The sequence below is a fragment of the Megascapheus bottae genome, chromosome 9, assembly GCF_031878675.1.
Source record: "Megascapheus bottae isolate mThoBot1 chromosome 9, mThoBot2.hap1, whole genome shotgun sequence".
Lineage (NCBI taxonomy): Eukaryota > Metazoa > Chordata > Mammalia > Rodentia > Geomyidae > Megascapheus > Megascapheus bottae.
In genome coordinates, this window is record NC_143517.1 from 48,228,852 (window position 1) to 48,246,592 (window position 17,741).

General features: G+C 35.5%; 1 protein-coding gene across 3 annotated transcripts in view; it reads right to left on the reverse strand.

Moving 5' to 3' along the window:
• Positions 1-17,741, reverse strand: part of Csmd3 (CUB and Sushi multiple domains 3) — an 842,017-nt gene that overhangs the window by 170,356 nt on the left and 653,920 nt on the right. For all 3 annotated transcript variants that reach the window (XM_090339296.1, XM_090339294.1, XM_090339297.1), the window contains one exon: positions 9,903-10,019. In XM_090339296.1, coding sequence (XP_090195422.1) covers positions 9,903-10,019 — 117 coding nt within the window. The remainder of the gene's footprint in view (positions 1-9,902; positions 10,020-17,741) is intronic.

The following is a 17,741-nucleotide window of genomic DNA, read 5'->3' on the forward strand; positions in this document are numbered from 1 at the left end:
CTAGAAAAATGACTAACTTTGAACAAGGCACATTCTATAAACTAAAATACTTTTGAAATATAAAATAATGAACAAGGTAGTATGCCTTACATTGATCATCAGAATTGTAGTATTACTTACGAAAGCTCTGGCCAAAATGTTACATGATTATCCTAACTATTCCTTCAGTTTATAATCTGTTTTGGCTCTAGTTAAGCTTTAGGGTGGGGGAGATAAATGGTAGAAAATGGTGGATTACTGCAAAACTATTTTCTGTCCATTTGAAGACTGGTACTCAATATTGTTGAAATAACCAACTCTATCTAGTCCTAAGCTGGTAAATACCCTGCTCTCATTGATGACAGTCACATGTTCTGGTTAGTGCCTACTTCAAAAGCTTTTCAATCTTCAGCTTCAGTGATCGCAATGATATAATCATGCACTCAGTTTCTATTTAGAAGGAAATGCTTTGCCTTAACTGACTAACTCTTGGGTACTTAGTAGTCCAGCAACTGTGAAGTCTTTGCAATGTAAATGTGATGGCAACACATTCCAGCATTTGGGGGAAGCACAGATAAGACAATCATAGTGATGTCATCATCCTTCAAGTATATTCATTTCTCAAAATTATCTTAATATCCACATTATCATAAAAGAGCCCACAAAATGAATAACTTCCATTGGCTCACACAGATCTTAAGGCCTCTGTGCCTGAGATAAATTCCAGAGACTATTTTGTCAGTCACACTACCCCAGTCCCCATAATGTCAAGAAACAATAACAGATCTCACAATACCATAATATTAGAAGTGGCTTGCAACATTTGAAGAAATAAAATTCCTTGCTCATAAAGTAACTTAAACCCATTTCTATTGATAGCAGGCAATTAGTGCCTCTTGTATGCAAAATCTACAGAAAATGACTCAAGTATTTTCAAAATTAGAATGTAACTTCCATTTTCTCTAAGAAATTGTTACACTGTAGAAGCAACAATAACTTTCTCTCCTGCCTCATGGACTCTCTGGTTCATTCAGGACAACTCTGTGGACCACCTATAAACTGTGATGATAAAAAATTGTCTTTATCAAGCTGTGAGTGTGGTCTAGTGGTAGAGTGCATGCCTAGCATGCAAGATTACTTGGTACTACATGCACAGAGAAAGGCAAAAGTGGTGCTGCAGCTCAAGTGGTAGAGCATTATCCTTGGTAAAGCTCAAGGACAATGCCCAGACCCTGAGTTCAAGCCCCAAGACTAGCAAGAAAAAAAAAAAGAAGAAAGAAAAGAAAAGAATAAAGGAAAAAGAAATTATCTGTCTCATCTCAGATTGCCATTACAGTGGCAATTTATGTCTACAACATCAGGAGCTCATGAAAATGAGCCCCCTCTTAGGGACTTAGGTTTATGACTTAGGCCCCTTCTGCCTGAATATAAATAAGCATAAATATATAGTGTTCCTTGTGAAATATATATATATATATATATATATATATATATATATATACAGGTTAGAGCCAAACCAAAATTTTCTAATACATCACACTTACTTATCCTGAGTCCTTAGTCAAACATTGCATTAAGCCAATCCTCTTTTGCAACCAGAAGAGCTTTAGGGAATTAATAGAATAAATAGTAAGTCAAGTTTGTATACTTCACATTTATATTATGACTTTCCATAATATAAGAGTGAACTCTAGAGACCTCGGACTTGTAATACTGCAACCAATCCATCCTCAGTAACAGATTTAAAGGTAGTGTCAGTGCTCACATTCCATGTTTTGTGTATCAGTCAGATCCAGCTACTTGTTTTTGTAGACTCTCTAAGCACTCAATAGTGTAGTCATGTAGAGAAGCCAATGGAAGCATTTCATACCCAAAGTTGTCCCTTATGAGATAAAAACTTCTAAGAGATACTTTATAGATGCCCAAAATGAAATCAATGACACATCTTTATACATATACTGTAGCTATAGTACTGAGACACACTCCATTTACTCTTGAGTTCCAGTCTAGAAACCAAGGCATGTACTTCATTTCTCATAATAATACATATTTCTTACTGCAAGAAAAGAAAGAGAGAAGAAAGAAAGAGAGACAAAGAAAGAGAGAAAGAAAGAAAGAAAGAAAAAAAGAAAGAAAGAAAGAAAGAGAAGGAAGGAAGATAAAGAGAGAAGGAAAGAAAGAAAAAAGGAAGGAAGAAAGAGAGAGAGAGAGAGAGAGAGAGAGAGAGAGAGAGAGAGAGAGAGAGAGAGAGAGAGAGAGAGAGGAGGGAGGGAGGGAGGGAGGGAAAGAGAGAGAGAGAGAGAAAGAGAGAGAGAGAGAGAGAGACAGAGAGAGAGAGAGAGACAGAGAGCGCGCGCAAGAAGGCAAGAAAAAGCAAGCAAGGAAGAAAGAAGGGGGGAGGGAGGGAGGGAGGAAAAGAGGAAGGAAGGGAGGTAAGAAGGGAGGAAGGAAGGAAGGAAGGAAGGAAGGAAGGAAGGAAGGAAGGAAGGAAGGAAGGAAGGAAGCAAGCAAGCTTGATGTCTATTTAAAGAACTGTTGTGCAGGTCAGCCTGAATAAAAATATAAAAACCTGGGGCGTGGAGATTGGCCTAGTGGTAAAGTGCTTGCCTAGCATGCACAAAGACCCGGGCTTGTTTTCTAGGTATCATAATATAGAAAAAAATGGAAGCCAGGCATGGTTGCTCACACCTATAATCCTAGCTACTCATGAGGCTGTGATCTGAGGATTAAGGTTCAAAGCCAACCCAGGCACAAAAGGACCTGAGAGTTTTTATCTCCAATTAACCTCTAGAAAACGGGAAGTTGCTTGGCTTAAGGGTAGGGAGGTAGCCATGAGCCGAAAAGCCCAGGGACAGTGCCCAAGTCCCACGACCCACAAACACAAAACAAAACAAAGCAAAAACCTGGAGGTGTTGCTGTGGATCAAGTGGTAGAGCTGTAACCTTAAGAAAGCACAAGGACAGTGCTCAGGGCCTTAGTTCAAGGAACAGGATGGGAAAAAAAAAAAGAAAAGAAATATATAAACCCTATCAATCTGAAAAATGTTTTAAACAAATATAGCCAAACGCTAAAAACAAACATCCATGCTTATGTTGTACTTAAAAATCAAATAATATAATTACAAATATATATTTATATATAAATATGTCATGGTCACATCTTTAAAATTGTAGACTAGCTAAAAAAATTGAATGTTATAATTTATTAAACTATTCTGTTCCACATTGGAGGCTATAGTTGCAGTTTTCTTGTTAAATTTGTTGAATTTTATGAATTAAAGTATATTCTTTTTTTAGTAAGAAAAATAATTTTAGTATACTTTAATTGTTGTATACAAAAGAAACAAGGTCAATATTTATTTTAAAAAAGTGTCCACAGGCCAGGAGTTTGGCCTACGGGTAGAGTACTTGCCTAGCATGCATAAAGCCCTGGGTTCGAGACCCAGTACCACACACATTTTAAAAGCTAAAAGTAGTGCTGTGGCTTAAGTGGCAGAGTGCTAGCTAGCCTTGAGCAAAACAAAGTCCAAGAACAGTGCCCAGGACCTGAGTTCAAGCACCAGGACTGGCAAAAAAAAGTGTATCCATGCACTTTGCAGATTTATTAAATGAAATCTAATCACTACTAAGATAGTTTACTTGAACTTTTATCTAAACCATAATTTTTGGTGCAAATTAGAGGAAAAAATCTGGTATATTTCTGATAACATGGTATAAAAAATAATATGGTTAAAAATAATGGTCTTTTTTTCCCCCAGTTGTGGGGCTTAAACTCTGGACCTGGGTACTGTCCCTGAGTTTGTCAGCTCAAGGCTAGCACTCTCCATCTTGAGCCACTTCTGGTTTTTTGGTGGTTAATTAGAGGTAAGCTCTCACAGACTTTCATGCTCACCTTGGCTCAACCCTAATCCTCAGATCTCAGCCTAGTGAGTAGCTAGGATTACAGGTGTGAAACACTGGCACCCAACTGGTCTTATTTCTTATAAGCACAAAAGAAGCACACTCACTTATGCTTAACGATATTAAAAGAAAACATGATTGAATAACTGAAACGGCTTCCTTATCTGTTGCTACATATCTAACCAGTGATGATAAAGAATAAGTGAAAATATTGAATGAACATTTGTATTGTGAAAACTATTTGTCCCTGTTAAATAAATTTAGTATTTACAAAAGTGTATCATTGATTTTGAAGCAATTGTAATGTTAAAAAATGAAGTACCAAACAAGCTAAATAGAAGATATAAAAAGCCTTTACTTATCATCTTCAGGAGGGTCATTCATTACTGAAAATTTCACACCAGGAAAAATAAAATGCCCATAATATTACTTGACATCTAGTGAGCATACAGAAAGGGACTTGAAATAGTTTATCATTAAAATACTGGGGAATTATTCTCAATCAATTACTGAATTAAGTATAGAGACAGTTAACTGCACATAAATTATATAAATAATGCTGAGTTAAGCAGTCTCCTTTAAAAGCACAGACATAGATCAACAGGCAAAAGGGCAGATAGATGCACGTCAATTTTAAAGGCAAATACACATACAAAAAATAAGTGCAAATTAATAGATGGGGGGTAAAGGAATGAAAAAAGGAATAGTGAACAATAACAGCCATAATATTTATTGTACATACATTAAAAAAAGGAGCAAATTGCTGGAGAAATGGGTAGGTAGGAAAAGGCAGAAAGACTGAAAAAGCAACTCTGAACACTGTGTTCTCACTGTATACATAACTGGACATGTAAAAATAAAATCTGTCTATGCAAGCTTCTATAATCATTTTCATCTTCACATTTATAAATTTGTGTAAACTTATTTTAAAATAAAAGTAAGGTTTTTGATTAAAGAATATCCAGATATCCAAAAGATATCTACTGTGCTAGGTTGCTTACTATTCCCCAAACTCAGTTTAACAAAGCTTAGAATATCATCAGATATGGAAACAAGGTCTTAATAGTTATTTCATTTAAGAATCAAGAAAACATGAAACTGATTCAGGAGGGCTTTAAATGAAATAAATTGTGTTGTCCTAAGAAGAGAGGAAGACAGCCATGTATAAGCAAAGCTATCATACAGGGTTCCTAAAAGGATTTGTGAATACAGATGAGAATGTAGGAACCTCACAGATTGGTGGAAACAATCAAAAGCTCCAAGGAGGTTAAGAATAGGATGTGTGATATTATAAAACCTTAGTTTTAGGTACATGACTTCTAAAATGCAGTATCAATTTTACTGTTATCATCCATGAAGTCTGTGACATATTTTAGAGTAGCATCCTGATGACACGTTCTTCTATACAATATTCCCATGAAAAAAGGGTCATGGGTGTGAAATGGATATCAGAAAACTGAGAAGGATGAGCAGTCCAACAGACCACACATGAAACCAATTGGCTGTTCAATTAATTGCTATTAATTATGAATCATTTACCTTGAATTATAATCTCTAATATTTAAAAAAATTGCATCTTCCCCAACTGCCTAAAGGATATGTTACTACCAGTTGACTCATCTCAAATATTCAGCTTTATTGTCTCAATAGAGTCTTCCTCACTGGGATTTAATTTACAAAAAATACATTAGCATCTTCAATCCCAAGAGAAAAATCAACAGAAATAAACAGTATTATCTGATTCAATGGATGTCCTGTGAAACACTGGCTAGTATATTACTTGTATTTTTTCTAATTTCAGCCAACATTGTTGAAATAGATATTATCATTCCTACTTCACTTTTGCTAATTTCTACTTCTTTGTAATACCCTTTTGCTTTGGGCATAAGCTTGTATTAATAAAGTATTTTCTCCCAGAAAATATCCATAATCTGTTGCCTTCTAAAGTACCATGACTACAACAAAATTTAAATATTATCTTGTTTCATGTTCCAGCACTTGGGGGCCAGGAGATTGGTGTAGTGGTAGAGTGCTTGCCTAGTATGCATGAAGGCCGGGGTTCAGTTCCTCAGTACCACATACATAAAAAAAAAGCTGGAAGTGGTGCAGTGGCTCAAGTGGTAGAACTCTAGCCTTGAGAAAATCCAAGGACAGTACTTGGGCCCTGAGTTCAAGTCCCAGGACTGGCAAAAAATAAAATAAAATAAATTTAAAAAATGCACAATGGAAATGGGGCTGTGGCTCCAGGGGTAGGGTGACAGCCTTGAGCTGAAGAGCTCAGGGACAGTGCCCAACCCTAAAATTCAAGCCCTATTGCCCACAAAAAAACAAACAAAAAAACACAAATACTTAGGGCCAGATGTATATCCTAGTAGATAGAATGCTCTCCTAGCATGCATGAAGTCCTATGTTCGATTCCTTGGTACTACAAACACACAAAGAGCTGGAAGTGGCATCATGGATCAAGTGGCAAAGTGCTCTCCTTGAGCAAAATGTGTCTAAGAACACTTAATGTTCAGGCCCTGAGTTCAAGCACCAGCACTGGAAAAATAATACCAATAATAATAATGCACAGGTATGTAACAACCAACCTAAAACAGAAATCAACTCATGTTTAAACATTGAAAGTGGAAAGAAAATTGAATTTTTGTTAAGTAATTTTTAATCCTAAAAGTCAAATGCATTTGTTTAATATAATAGAAGGAATAGTGTGAAATACAACTAGCTCGTCTTGTTTCTTCTTAAAAGATGTATCTAAATTCTACTTTGGAAGAAAAATATTCCTTTGAACTTTCGGAGAGACCCATGTGAGTATATGTGAAATCTTGTACATAACCTCTCATGAGTAAGAAACTGGCATTGATTGTGTTGATTATATAGGATTTTCTCCTTACGTAAGTATTTTGGAGCTTTAACTCCTTTTCAAAATGCAATTGCCGTGAAAGAGCTGAGCATATTTGACAGATAATGCACAAAATGATTTAAGAGTCAAGGTCTAAGAGCATCCACTTATACAAGATATAAAAGAAGAGATTATCATAATTTGGAAAAAAAGGATAGGAGCAGAGAAAATAGGAGAAATAATATGTGATCAAGACATACCAAAAAGCAGTATGATATAGCGCAGTATCGCCAGTACTGCAATAGCAGAGAATGGCAAACCGAGATTGAGATGAATCTGCCGATAAACAGGAATTTGAATTGTTGAGGACCACTGAACATTGTTTGATCATTTCATCTCCCAGAAAGAAGGTTTGGGCCCGAAAAAGTCAACCATCAGTATTTATTTAACTTTGTTACCCAAGTCCCAGAAAGTTGTAAGTTATTATTGGCTGATTCAGAAGATTAAATATCCATTAGAAAGCAAAACTTAAAATATTTCGTTCTCATGTTTCATTTTTTTGATGTATTAAATGACAGAAATAATTGGTTTTATTCAAATTATTTTTAACACCCAAGTCCAAGCTGCCTTTCAAGGTCATTTCATTTCAGCTTTGAGAATAGAGAACACTACAGTAGGAATATGAACTCAAAGTAAATGTACATGGGTACCTATGTGTGTATGTGTATGTCTGTCTTATGCCAATCATTTCTATCCACTATGCTATTTTATTATAAATAAATCTATAATGTTAATGGCTATCATCACTGTGTGAAAGGAAGGAAAGGTTTCAACTAGCCACTTGATCTTTTCAGTAAAAAGATCACATTGTTGGGTTGAATCTCAATAAAGAAATCTGAAACCGTGTGTGTGTGTGTGTGTGTGTGTGTGTGCGCACACGCACATGTGCATGTGTGTGAAAGAGTAGTAGAGCTTGAGCTCAATGCCTGGTTACTATTTCTTAGCTCTTTTCCTTAATGCTGGCTATCTATCACTTGAGTCTCAGCTCCAATTCCAGTGTTTAGGGCAGTTGATTAGTGATAGTTCTTAGCCTCCTGAATTGCTAAGATTAGCAGGAACTACTCATGCCTGGATAAAGCTACCATTCTTAAGCACAATGTCTAATAAAGTATGTAAGGCATTCTTTGGATTTGTAATCTCATTTACTCTTTTACAACTATTCTCTGCTGACCAAAATGCTTCCCACTTACAGAAAAAATGAATTAGGCTCAAGGAGACTATAATTTGTTCATTATATAACTACTGAGAACAAAGAGGTGAGAGATAAAAATTAGAATCCGAGAGTTTAAATATATATGTATATATATATTTCAGATTTTAAAATGATGAAATTTTTTTCAAGCTAAGATCATTTCCATTACTAATAAGCCAAAATGCAGTTGATAACATCAATTCTCAATAAATCCAACTCTGCTAAAATAATAACTGCAACTTTTTAAAGTGCCTCATTTTTTTATATGTTTATGGGTCATGGGATATTGTCCCTGAGCTCTTCAGTTCAAGGTTACCACCCTATGTATTGAGGCCCAACCCCACTTCCTATTTTCTAGTGATTAATTAGAGATAAAAGTCTCAGGTTTTTAGTGCCCAGGCTGGCTTTGAACCATGATCCACAGTAGCTAGGATTGCAGGCATGAGCCACCACACCAATCAAACCCCTCATTTTTGTAATATTTTTACATTGAGGAAATACAGAAAATAAGATGGCTGACTGACCTCTGTCTCATTGTTTTGGTCTCCTAGCTAGCTTCCCCAAGATGACAAAGAACAAAATGAGTAGCTTTCAAAGAGGACTCCAAGAGTCATGCAATTTTCTGTGCAGTCTTTGCTAAGATTTTGTCAGTAGCCAGGTAACATGTTTGGCATCATCTGGAAATTATAAATCCCTAGCAGAGGAAGGATTGTCTTAGGCACAAAAGACAAAAGTTGAACTCAGTGAAGGAGATAAACTATCCTTCTCAGCACCACCAAACAGCTCAAATCTCATTCAGCCAATCACTAAATTAGGCAGGGGTAGGAAATGCTTTGCATCGTAGAGAAAGGCAAATCTTGCTAGTCTGGCATCATCCTTCTATCTCAATGCTAAAATAAAAGGTCCAGTATTTCACCTTTATTGCCAATGCTTTCAATGAAGTTGAAGATTTCTGAATTAACTCCAAAGACAGAACAGGAGGATATATAAGTCATAACTGGTTTTAAGAAATTGGACTGGAAGCATCAGCTTATTTTATTTATCAGCAACACAGAAATGATAAAGCAAGGTGTTACCCAACAATCATTAATGATTAAATCTATGTCCTCTTGCTAGAATACTGATTTGTCCAGACCCAGACATTCATGACAGCCATAACAAATCCTTTACCACACTGCAATGCAATGCTGTAAATCTAAATTCTTGTAGTTTATGAACTTTCAGCTTCTCCCATCCTTCAGTGCTCACTAAATTTCCCTTTCCTGAACATGCATAAATAGAATTTAATCTGTTTTATGTCCAGCTGGATCTCAGATCCAAAACCTTTTGAAGCCATAGGTGACCTCTAAGACTTGTGATCAGGAGACAGAAGGCAGCAAAGGACACAGTGCTTTCTTATGCCTATGGAGAGCAGACTGGCAGGTTGACAAGATGAGCTGAAATGGCTTTTGTTGCCTTTTTATATCCATAGCTGTCCAAGGAACTAGATACTTCTAAGCAAGCCCTGTTTTCCTAAAATGTTTTCACCAACTGTAAAACTATAAATAGGTGATTGTTTTGCAATGCTTTTGTTATTGTGATTTTGTTCTATGTTTGAATTTATGCTGAGTCTACTGCATTAGGCTCTGGTAATTTCTCATTTTATGCAATTCAAAGATGAAGGCACTTGAAGAGTACTGGGTGTACTTATTTTTAAAAATTAAAAACAATCCTGTTTTCATTTTTGTATTGTTGTTTACCTGTATACTTGATTGTTTATTCAGATGGAGTAAAAGCACCTCAACATTTTATTACAAAACTATCATCATAAAAGAATTGCAGAGTAGCATTTTATGCATAATACACATTTTTATAATTTTTTCCAAATAGTATGTAGTGAAAAAAATCAATCATGTCTGCAACAAGCAACAGTAAGATGAATATTACTTACCAAACTCCTTGGGAACAGCTATAGAATAAACACAATTGTGTCCCACACTGTAATTCTTTGGATAGTTTGGTGATAGAACAGTGCCTTCTGATCCTGTTGAATGACTCCCACATGGTGCTGAAAAATCAGTGATAGAGTTTTCAGGACAATTTTAAAAGTTCATAATTTGAATATCTTCTATCGTCTACCTATGTATCTATGTACTATATATTATCTATCTTTCTCAAATATTTTAAAAATAGAAAACTGCCCAGACAAAAACTTCATAAATATTCAAATTATTATTCTCTAGAGTTTAGTAATAGATTGTTATATTATTTCTAAAAGTAATAAATGATTATCTTATTTTCATTAGTTATTGGAAGAATAGGAAATTAGTATTCTTTTTTTATAGTGATTAGAAATTACAGACATGAGTAGGACATTATGTTATGTGCTGTCAGGCTTTGAAAGTAGACTCAAATCTAGTTCTAAGTATGCTGCACTTAAATTAAGCATTTTTACATGCTGACTATGGATGACTGAGCAAATACTCTCAGTCATTCTAAAATTTTTATTTTCTCACCAACTTTCATGTGCTTTTATAAATTTCCCTTGAAATTGAAGGAGTGCCTAGTGTGACCTTTAGACAGATTTAAGATACAAGGATCTGAAACTCAGAGAAAGAGCTAAGGGATCTTTCTCTTCAAGGGAATGGATATCCTAAAAGTTAATGAGATCTCTCAGAATACAAGATACAGGAAGGAAAGAGACCAAATTGGATATTCTGGGGTACACCAATGGTTTAGGTGGATATAAATAAAATTTCTTGGCATCCAAGGGAACAGGATATGTTCACTGAAAAGATGTAAACATTGAAAAGGGTTCGATGAAAGAAAGAGGAGTAAGGAATATTTGACAATTCCTGATTCTGGAATTCCTGATTCTGGAATTAATTAGGGCAATCCCTAATTAAGGAGTGTTTGGAGCTAGTCTCCTTTTGGTGGTCACAGTTACTGGTGTGCTGAGCTGCAGTGTACATTTCTCTGAGTATGTCATATCAAGGGTTAGCTGTATGAACAACTAATATGGAACTTGTCTCTTGCTCCTTTTTGTCTTTTAATTGTAAAGGTGATATACAGGGACTTTATAGTTATGTAATTAAGTAATGAGTACATTTCTTTCTTTGTTATGTGTGTATGTGAGTCATGGGATTTGAACTCTGGGTCTGGGTGCTGTCCCTGAGCTCTTCAGCTCAATGCTATTGCCCTACCCCTTGAGACACAGGCCACTCCTGGTTTCCTAGTGATGAATTGGAGATAAGAGTCTCATGGACTTTGGTGCCTGAGTTGGCTTGGAAACTGGATCCTCAGATCTCAGCCTCCTGAGTAGCTAGGATTACAAGTGTGAGTCACAGCGCCAGGCTCACTTATTTTTTACTAGACCTGGGGCTTGAACTCAGGGCCTGGGCACTGTCCCAAAGCTTTTTTTACTCTACCATTTGAGCCACAGTGACATTTCTGGCTTTTCAGTTTGTGTGGTACTGAGGAATTGAACCCAAAGCTTCATGCATGCTAGGCAACCGCTCTACCCTTAAGCCACATTCCAAGCCCTAAATGTTGAGGACTGGAGCTGTATATATATTTTTTGTTGGTTGTGGTACTTGAACTCTGGGTCTGCGCATTGTCCCTGAGCTCTTCAGCTCAAGGCTACCGCCCTATCCTTGAGCCACAGTGCCACTTCATTTCTTTTTTAAAATTTAATTTAATTATCAGGGTAATGTAAAGAGGTATTATAGTTACATAAGTAAAGTAGTGACTACATTTCTTTCTGAAAATTGGTCTCCCATACTCTTTTTCTTTTTGAACAGTGTTACTCCCCTCTCTTATTTTCTCCCCCCATTTCTACCACTATGATTTTTTTTTTCTTTTTCTAGGGGATCATGGGGCTTGAACTTGGCCTGGCCACTGTCCCTGTCCCTCTTCGCTCCAGGCTACCACCCTGCCCTTGAGCCAAGCCCCACTTCCCATTTTTCTAGAGGTAAATTAGAGGTAAGAGTTTCAGCTTCTTTTCTGCAGGCCTGGCTTTGAACCTTGATCCTTAGATCTCAACCGCCTGAGCATCTAGGATTACAGGCATGACCACCAAACCAGCCCACCATGATACTTATACTCCCTGCTGCTCACCTTTTCTTTGTATCTACATTAAAGCTTATGATTTGATATTACTCAACCTTAAGAATGTGTGTGTGTGTACATGTAACAATGTGGATTATATCAAAGTTAAAAGGCCAATCTCAAAAAGTCACATATTATTCCATTTATGTAACATCTTCAAGTGCCAAAACTAGAGATGGAAAGCAGAAATGCATGGAACAATGACAAAAAAAGGGTGTGTGTGTGTGTGTGTGTGTGTGTGTGTGTGTGTGTGTGTGTGTATCTTGGAATCAGGGCCTGGTACACTTCTCTGACTTGCTTGCTGATGACTGGTACTCTAGTACTTGAATAATAGCATCAATCTGGAATTGTTGATGCTTAATTGAAGATAATATCTACTGGATTTTTCTAATAGAGTTAGCTTTAAATTCAGAAAATCCTCCAATCTGAGTTTCAGGCATGAGTCACAAGTGCATACTTTTGTTTCATTTCTTTTCCTTTTGTATTTTTTTCTTTTATCTTTGACTCATTCTTTTATTCCTTCATTCCTTCCCTTTCTTTTTCTTCTCTCTCTTCCCTTGGTTTGTCTTTCCTAACCTCCTTTCCTCCCTTCCTTCTTTCCTTCCTTGCACCTTCCTTCTTTCCTTGTGTTCTCCCTCTCTCTTGTAACACTTTATCTCTCTATCTCTCTCTTTATTGGCCATATTTCCCTATGCAACTTAAGCTTTCCTGGAACTCCATGAAGCCTCCTGCTTCAGCATCTCCAGTGCTGGATTAACAAACTTCTGCCATCACAAGTTGTTTCAGTAATTATTTTGGCTTTGAACTTGTATAAGTAACAATAGGATATGATTTATTATTTTCTTCAAATATCACAAAGGTATTTCTTGTATTATTAGGACTAGTTTTATTTAAAGCATCTTTCTACAAATTACAGCTGGCAGGTTAAACTCAGGCCTGTGATCAAAAAAAGATGTTACATTATTAAAGGTTTTTCAAACAAAACAAGTGGAAAAAGAAACAAAAAACACAGTTTGGTCCTTTCCGAAAAAGTTTGCCATTTTTTGAAGTAGAATAAAGAAACAGAATCTATTGTTACAGTTGGGGAAAGAACAAATGGTCTATAAGAAAAAACAAACAAACTATTAGTCAGAACCATAAGATAGGGGAGAATGTCATTTTAAAATGCTATGACAAAGGAACAAGCAACAATAACTCAAGGAACAAACTTGTTAGGAAACAAGAGAAGTGTCTAAGTAGATAATGACAGTGATGTTCCTTTGGAACTTGAGAAAAAGCTGAAGAAACAAATTCCTATATTAAGGATTTATGTTGAAAATATATCTAAGTTTCTAACTTTCTTTTAAAGTCTTTTTGAGGCTTGGGAATACGTTCAACAGCAACTTAACTCTAGAAGAACTGTGACAGTGTGCAAAGTCAGCTTTGGGTGGACTCCTAGCTGGAGTTTAAAACATAGAAAAAGATTTGAAAGGTAAATTACACAGTATTGTGTTGATTATGGTAACTAATGAAAGTTCTGCCCTTCAATTTTTTTTAATGTTCTGTGAAACAGTATTAGGCAGGTGGAATTAAACATACTAAAGTTAGAACTTTCCAGAAACAAAAAAATTGACAGTGATGATAATAACCAAAAATGCATAGCTCTCATCATTCATTATTGTTTGAGATTAGAGTAGTCAGGTGTATTCTTAGTTCAGCGCTGATAACTTTATTCAGCTGATAATATAACTGATGAGGGGAATCATTCAGGAAGGAGCACTGTGCGTTTTGGTAAGTGTCTTTCTGATTGTCAGGTGCTCCACACTTAAAATTATAATACTTTGAATGTACATGCATGGAAAAAGCTCTTATTTTTATATTTGGGAAGAATAAATAGTAACAAGAGCTGTTAACTCCCTTGTTCAGTTCTGTGGCTCGGTTACAAACTGAGAGCCATTGCACATTAATGTGTGCCTGTCAGCTTTCACTATTTTTGATGTTTTATTTTGCATAATGGACATTTCAGACAAGTTTCATTGAAAACTTTCATCTATAAATATGAAGAACTTTTTTAACCATGTGAATATGACAGAATAACATTTTAGTCATATGTTCTCAGATTTGCTATTTACACTAATAGTCTTGTTTGTGTTTCTTATGTTCTGTGCTTCCACATGGAGAGATTTATACTCAGAAAGTGCAGAAATTGTAGTGAGCAACAATAATTACTCAATCTATGATAAATCTAAAAAGGGGGAAATTATATGCACAGAGAATAGCCTTTGTAAGAGTCTAATTTATGTTTACAGAGAATAAATGTAATAATGGTTAATCCAGACTCACTTCACTGAATGCTCTTACTATTTTCTAGTAGACCTGCAACTAAAATGTTCTGTCAGCCTTGCCTACAATAGGATATGTGAATAACAGGTGAGTACCACTGGCCAAGCTATCATTCAATAAGGAGACTCACAAATGCCTCCCAAGGGCCGGGAGTTTGGCCTAGTGGTTAAAGTGCTTGCCTAGCATGCACGAAGACCCGGGTTCAATTCCTCGGTACCACATACATAGCAAAAAGCCAGAAGTGGTGCTGAGGCTCAAGTGGTAGAGCTCTAGCCTTGAGAAAGTCCAAGGACAGTGCTCAGGCCCTGAGCTCCAGCCCAGGACTGGCAAAAAAAAAATAAATAAATAAAAATAAATAAACAAATGCCTCCCAAGTTGGCTTTCAATCCTGATCCTCCCACTTTCCGTTTTTCAAGTAGCTAAGATTGCCATCATAGTCATAGGCTCACTTCATTTTCTTCTTTTACTTAATTCATAGAAATAAAATGTGTTCAATGTGTTCATAATCGCATACATACGTACACATTCTTGCTTTACTTTTGAATTATGTATGCAGAGATACAGCTGGTAGTGTGCTATTTCTAGAGAAGGCAGCATGAGATGCAACGGGTTTTTCTAGTTTCCAGCCAACTCATGAAAATACTCCAATTGTAATTTGAGCAGGTGTGAATATAGGTTGCAAAAGAAGACCCAAAGGGAAGGGAAACAGGAAGTAATTTACTGCCTAGGGAAATAAAAGAATACCAAGCCACGTATGTAGAAGGTATCTTATAATACTTTATTATTCATGCAATGCACCCCTTAAGCTATCTACAATTTCACTTCTGTTTACTTGTGTAATGAATAATTTATTATCACATATATTCTTTAAGGAGAATTACTCTACAATATACAAATTATTCTCAGAAAGCAAGTTAGGTACTCTGAACACTGATGACTTCTTGCAGGTCACACAAAGAGCAATGTACTCTATTAAATCAATAATTTACCAGAAGTGACCTGTGACTACTTCATTGGAAAGAACTGCTGTACCTTACAAAACCACCTGTACATATCTAGTAAATTACTTACGCCCTGCAATAGCTTGATTGAATGTCACAAATCATAAATCCTAGCAGACTGTGTTTGCAACCCTATCGATCATTTTTAAACAAAGTCATGTCTGACCCTTAAAATATGTGATACAAATTTTAATTGTAGACAGCTATTCTTCCAAATATTTACTTTAGGATTCAAATTATTATTGTTTTTTTGCTCTCTTTTGTTCAAAATGTTGATTTTTAGCAAAAAAAACCCTGTTGTGTTGATATTCCTTTCATTTTATTCTTCTGTGTCCTACATAAGTAGATGCACTTCATTTGGATAGGCAAACTTGGAAAACAATTACTTTTAAGCCATTACTCAGTACGTCAATTTAGGAGGATATGAGCTTCTGTTAGTTGTCTAGACTAACTCTTTTGACTTTGCTAGCTAATAAGTCAACTCATTATTCTTCAGTATTCTAAACTGTGTTTTATATCAGTGTGCTCTTACAGAAAGATTCATTCTATAGCAAAATGGCTATCTATACTCCTTATAGATAGTTCCCTGTTTGGTAAACATTAAATAAAAGTAACAATCTTGGGGTTGTGAATATATAATCTAAGATACTTGTGCCATTCACTTACTCGCCTTCCCAAAAATTAAGCTATAATTCATATAGTACACTATACACCCTTCTAAATTATGAATTCAATGTGATTCAGCATATTTACAGGATTTCAAAACACTAGCATATAACCTCAGAGAATTTTTCTTTACCTGGCCCCACTTTTAGAGTGTATTATGAGGCACTCTCAATTTCCCACACCTTCTAGTCTGTAATCATCATTACTCTCTAATTCTTTTAAAGTGATTTAGATCACATTAATGAAGTTCTTTAAATTAAAATCCCCTTTGTCCATTAGTTTCTTATTTCCAGTTTACTGCTTCTTGACTATGCCAATCTGTTATTGTATTTTAATTGAGCTGACCTAGTGGCTCACATCTGCTATTTTAGGTACTTATCAGGATGAGGATGGAGGATGATTCAATGTCATCTCTTGCAGAAAAACATGCAAGACTCCATTTCTAAAATAAAACAATCAGGAAATAGCCAGGATGGGGGTAAGGCTCAATAACTAAAGTATCAACTTAGCAAGGTAGTTTAGTATGAGAGGCCCTGAACTTCTGCTTCTGGCAAAATTAATATTTAAAATAACTAGTATGTTCCTATGAAAGTGATGTTAGAAGAAAAAGAAGTCTAATAATTTCATTCCTATGAAATCTCCTCACAAAATTCTTCTCTGAATTCTACATTTGTTATTTTTTCTATTTTACAATAGTATATCCAGCATTTTTAGAACAATGATTATAGCTTATAATAATGCATTTATTTGAAAGGTTATTTGGTTATTTCCTATGTTTATTTCTAGATTGTAAAACCTATTAAATCAACATTTCCATATGCTTTATGCATACCATTTTTAACTCTAGAGTCTGTAAACACAGTTGAATTTCAAACAATATGTGATTTTAGGAAAACAATAAAATATACTTAATAGCTTATCATTGATTCAATATATGAAAAGTAAATTTTATCAGTAAGTATATCAGACCACAATATAAAAGCCATGTTTTTGAACTCATAATTACCTTTAAATTCGAACGTCAATTTTATTGAATGATTAATGAGGAGGAAAAGGAAATATAGCTAGAACTGGAGGAGAGGAAGCTGTTAGATCAGATAGTATAAGCTTAGAAAAAATGAATTGAGAAGCTGCTCTAACCTACACCAGGATTTTTCTAGAGGTGACATAATGAAGTTTTGGGAAGGATTTAGGAACCTAAACTAAAGTCATGAATCCCAGGAAGGCATAAAGCTTAGAAGAAGCAGTAGGAAGACTTGGACAGTTTGAGGAGAAAGGTAAAACTGTGAATCTGAAGCAGGTAAATGGGACCAAAGTGCTTTATATCCAAGTATAAGAGTAGAATCATACTTTAAAAGAAGCTAAGTGGACACGAAAAAGTAATAGAAGAAGTCAACTAAAAGACAACATTTTGTATGTGTTTGCATGAAAATTACGATGAAACTCCATTCTACCACTGATATATGAGAATTTAAAGATATAGTTTTTCTCCACATGGTTCCTTTAGCCTTGAAAACCTGGAAAATATCCAATGCATTGGAGGACTACTTATCATATCCTTTCATCTAACATAATAGACAATTCTCTGAATGAGAAAGAACATCAAAGACACAGTTGGGATTAAGGAGAAGTATTCAGTTTAAGGGCTGGCGTAACTTAAAGTTGTTTAGAACGATCACCTAAATAAATGCTAG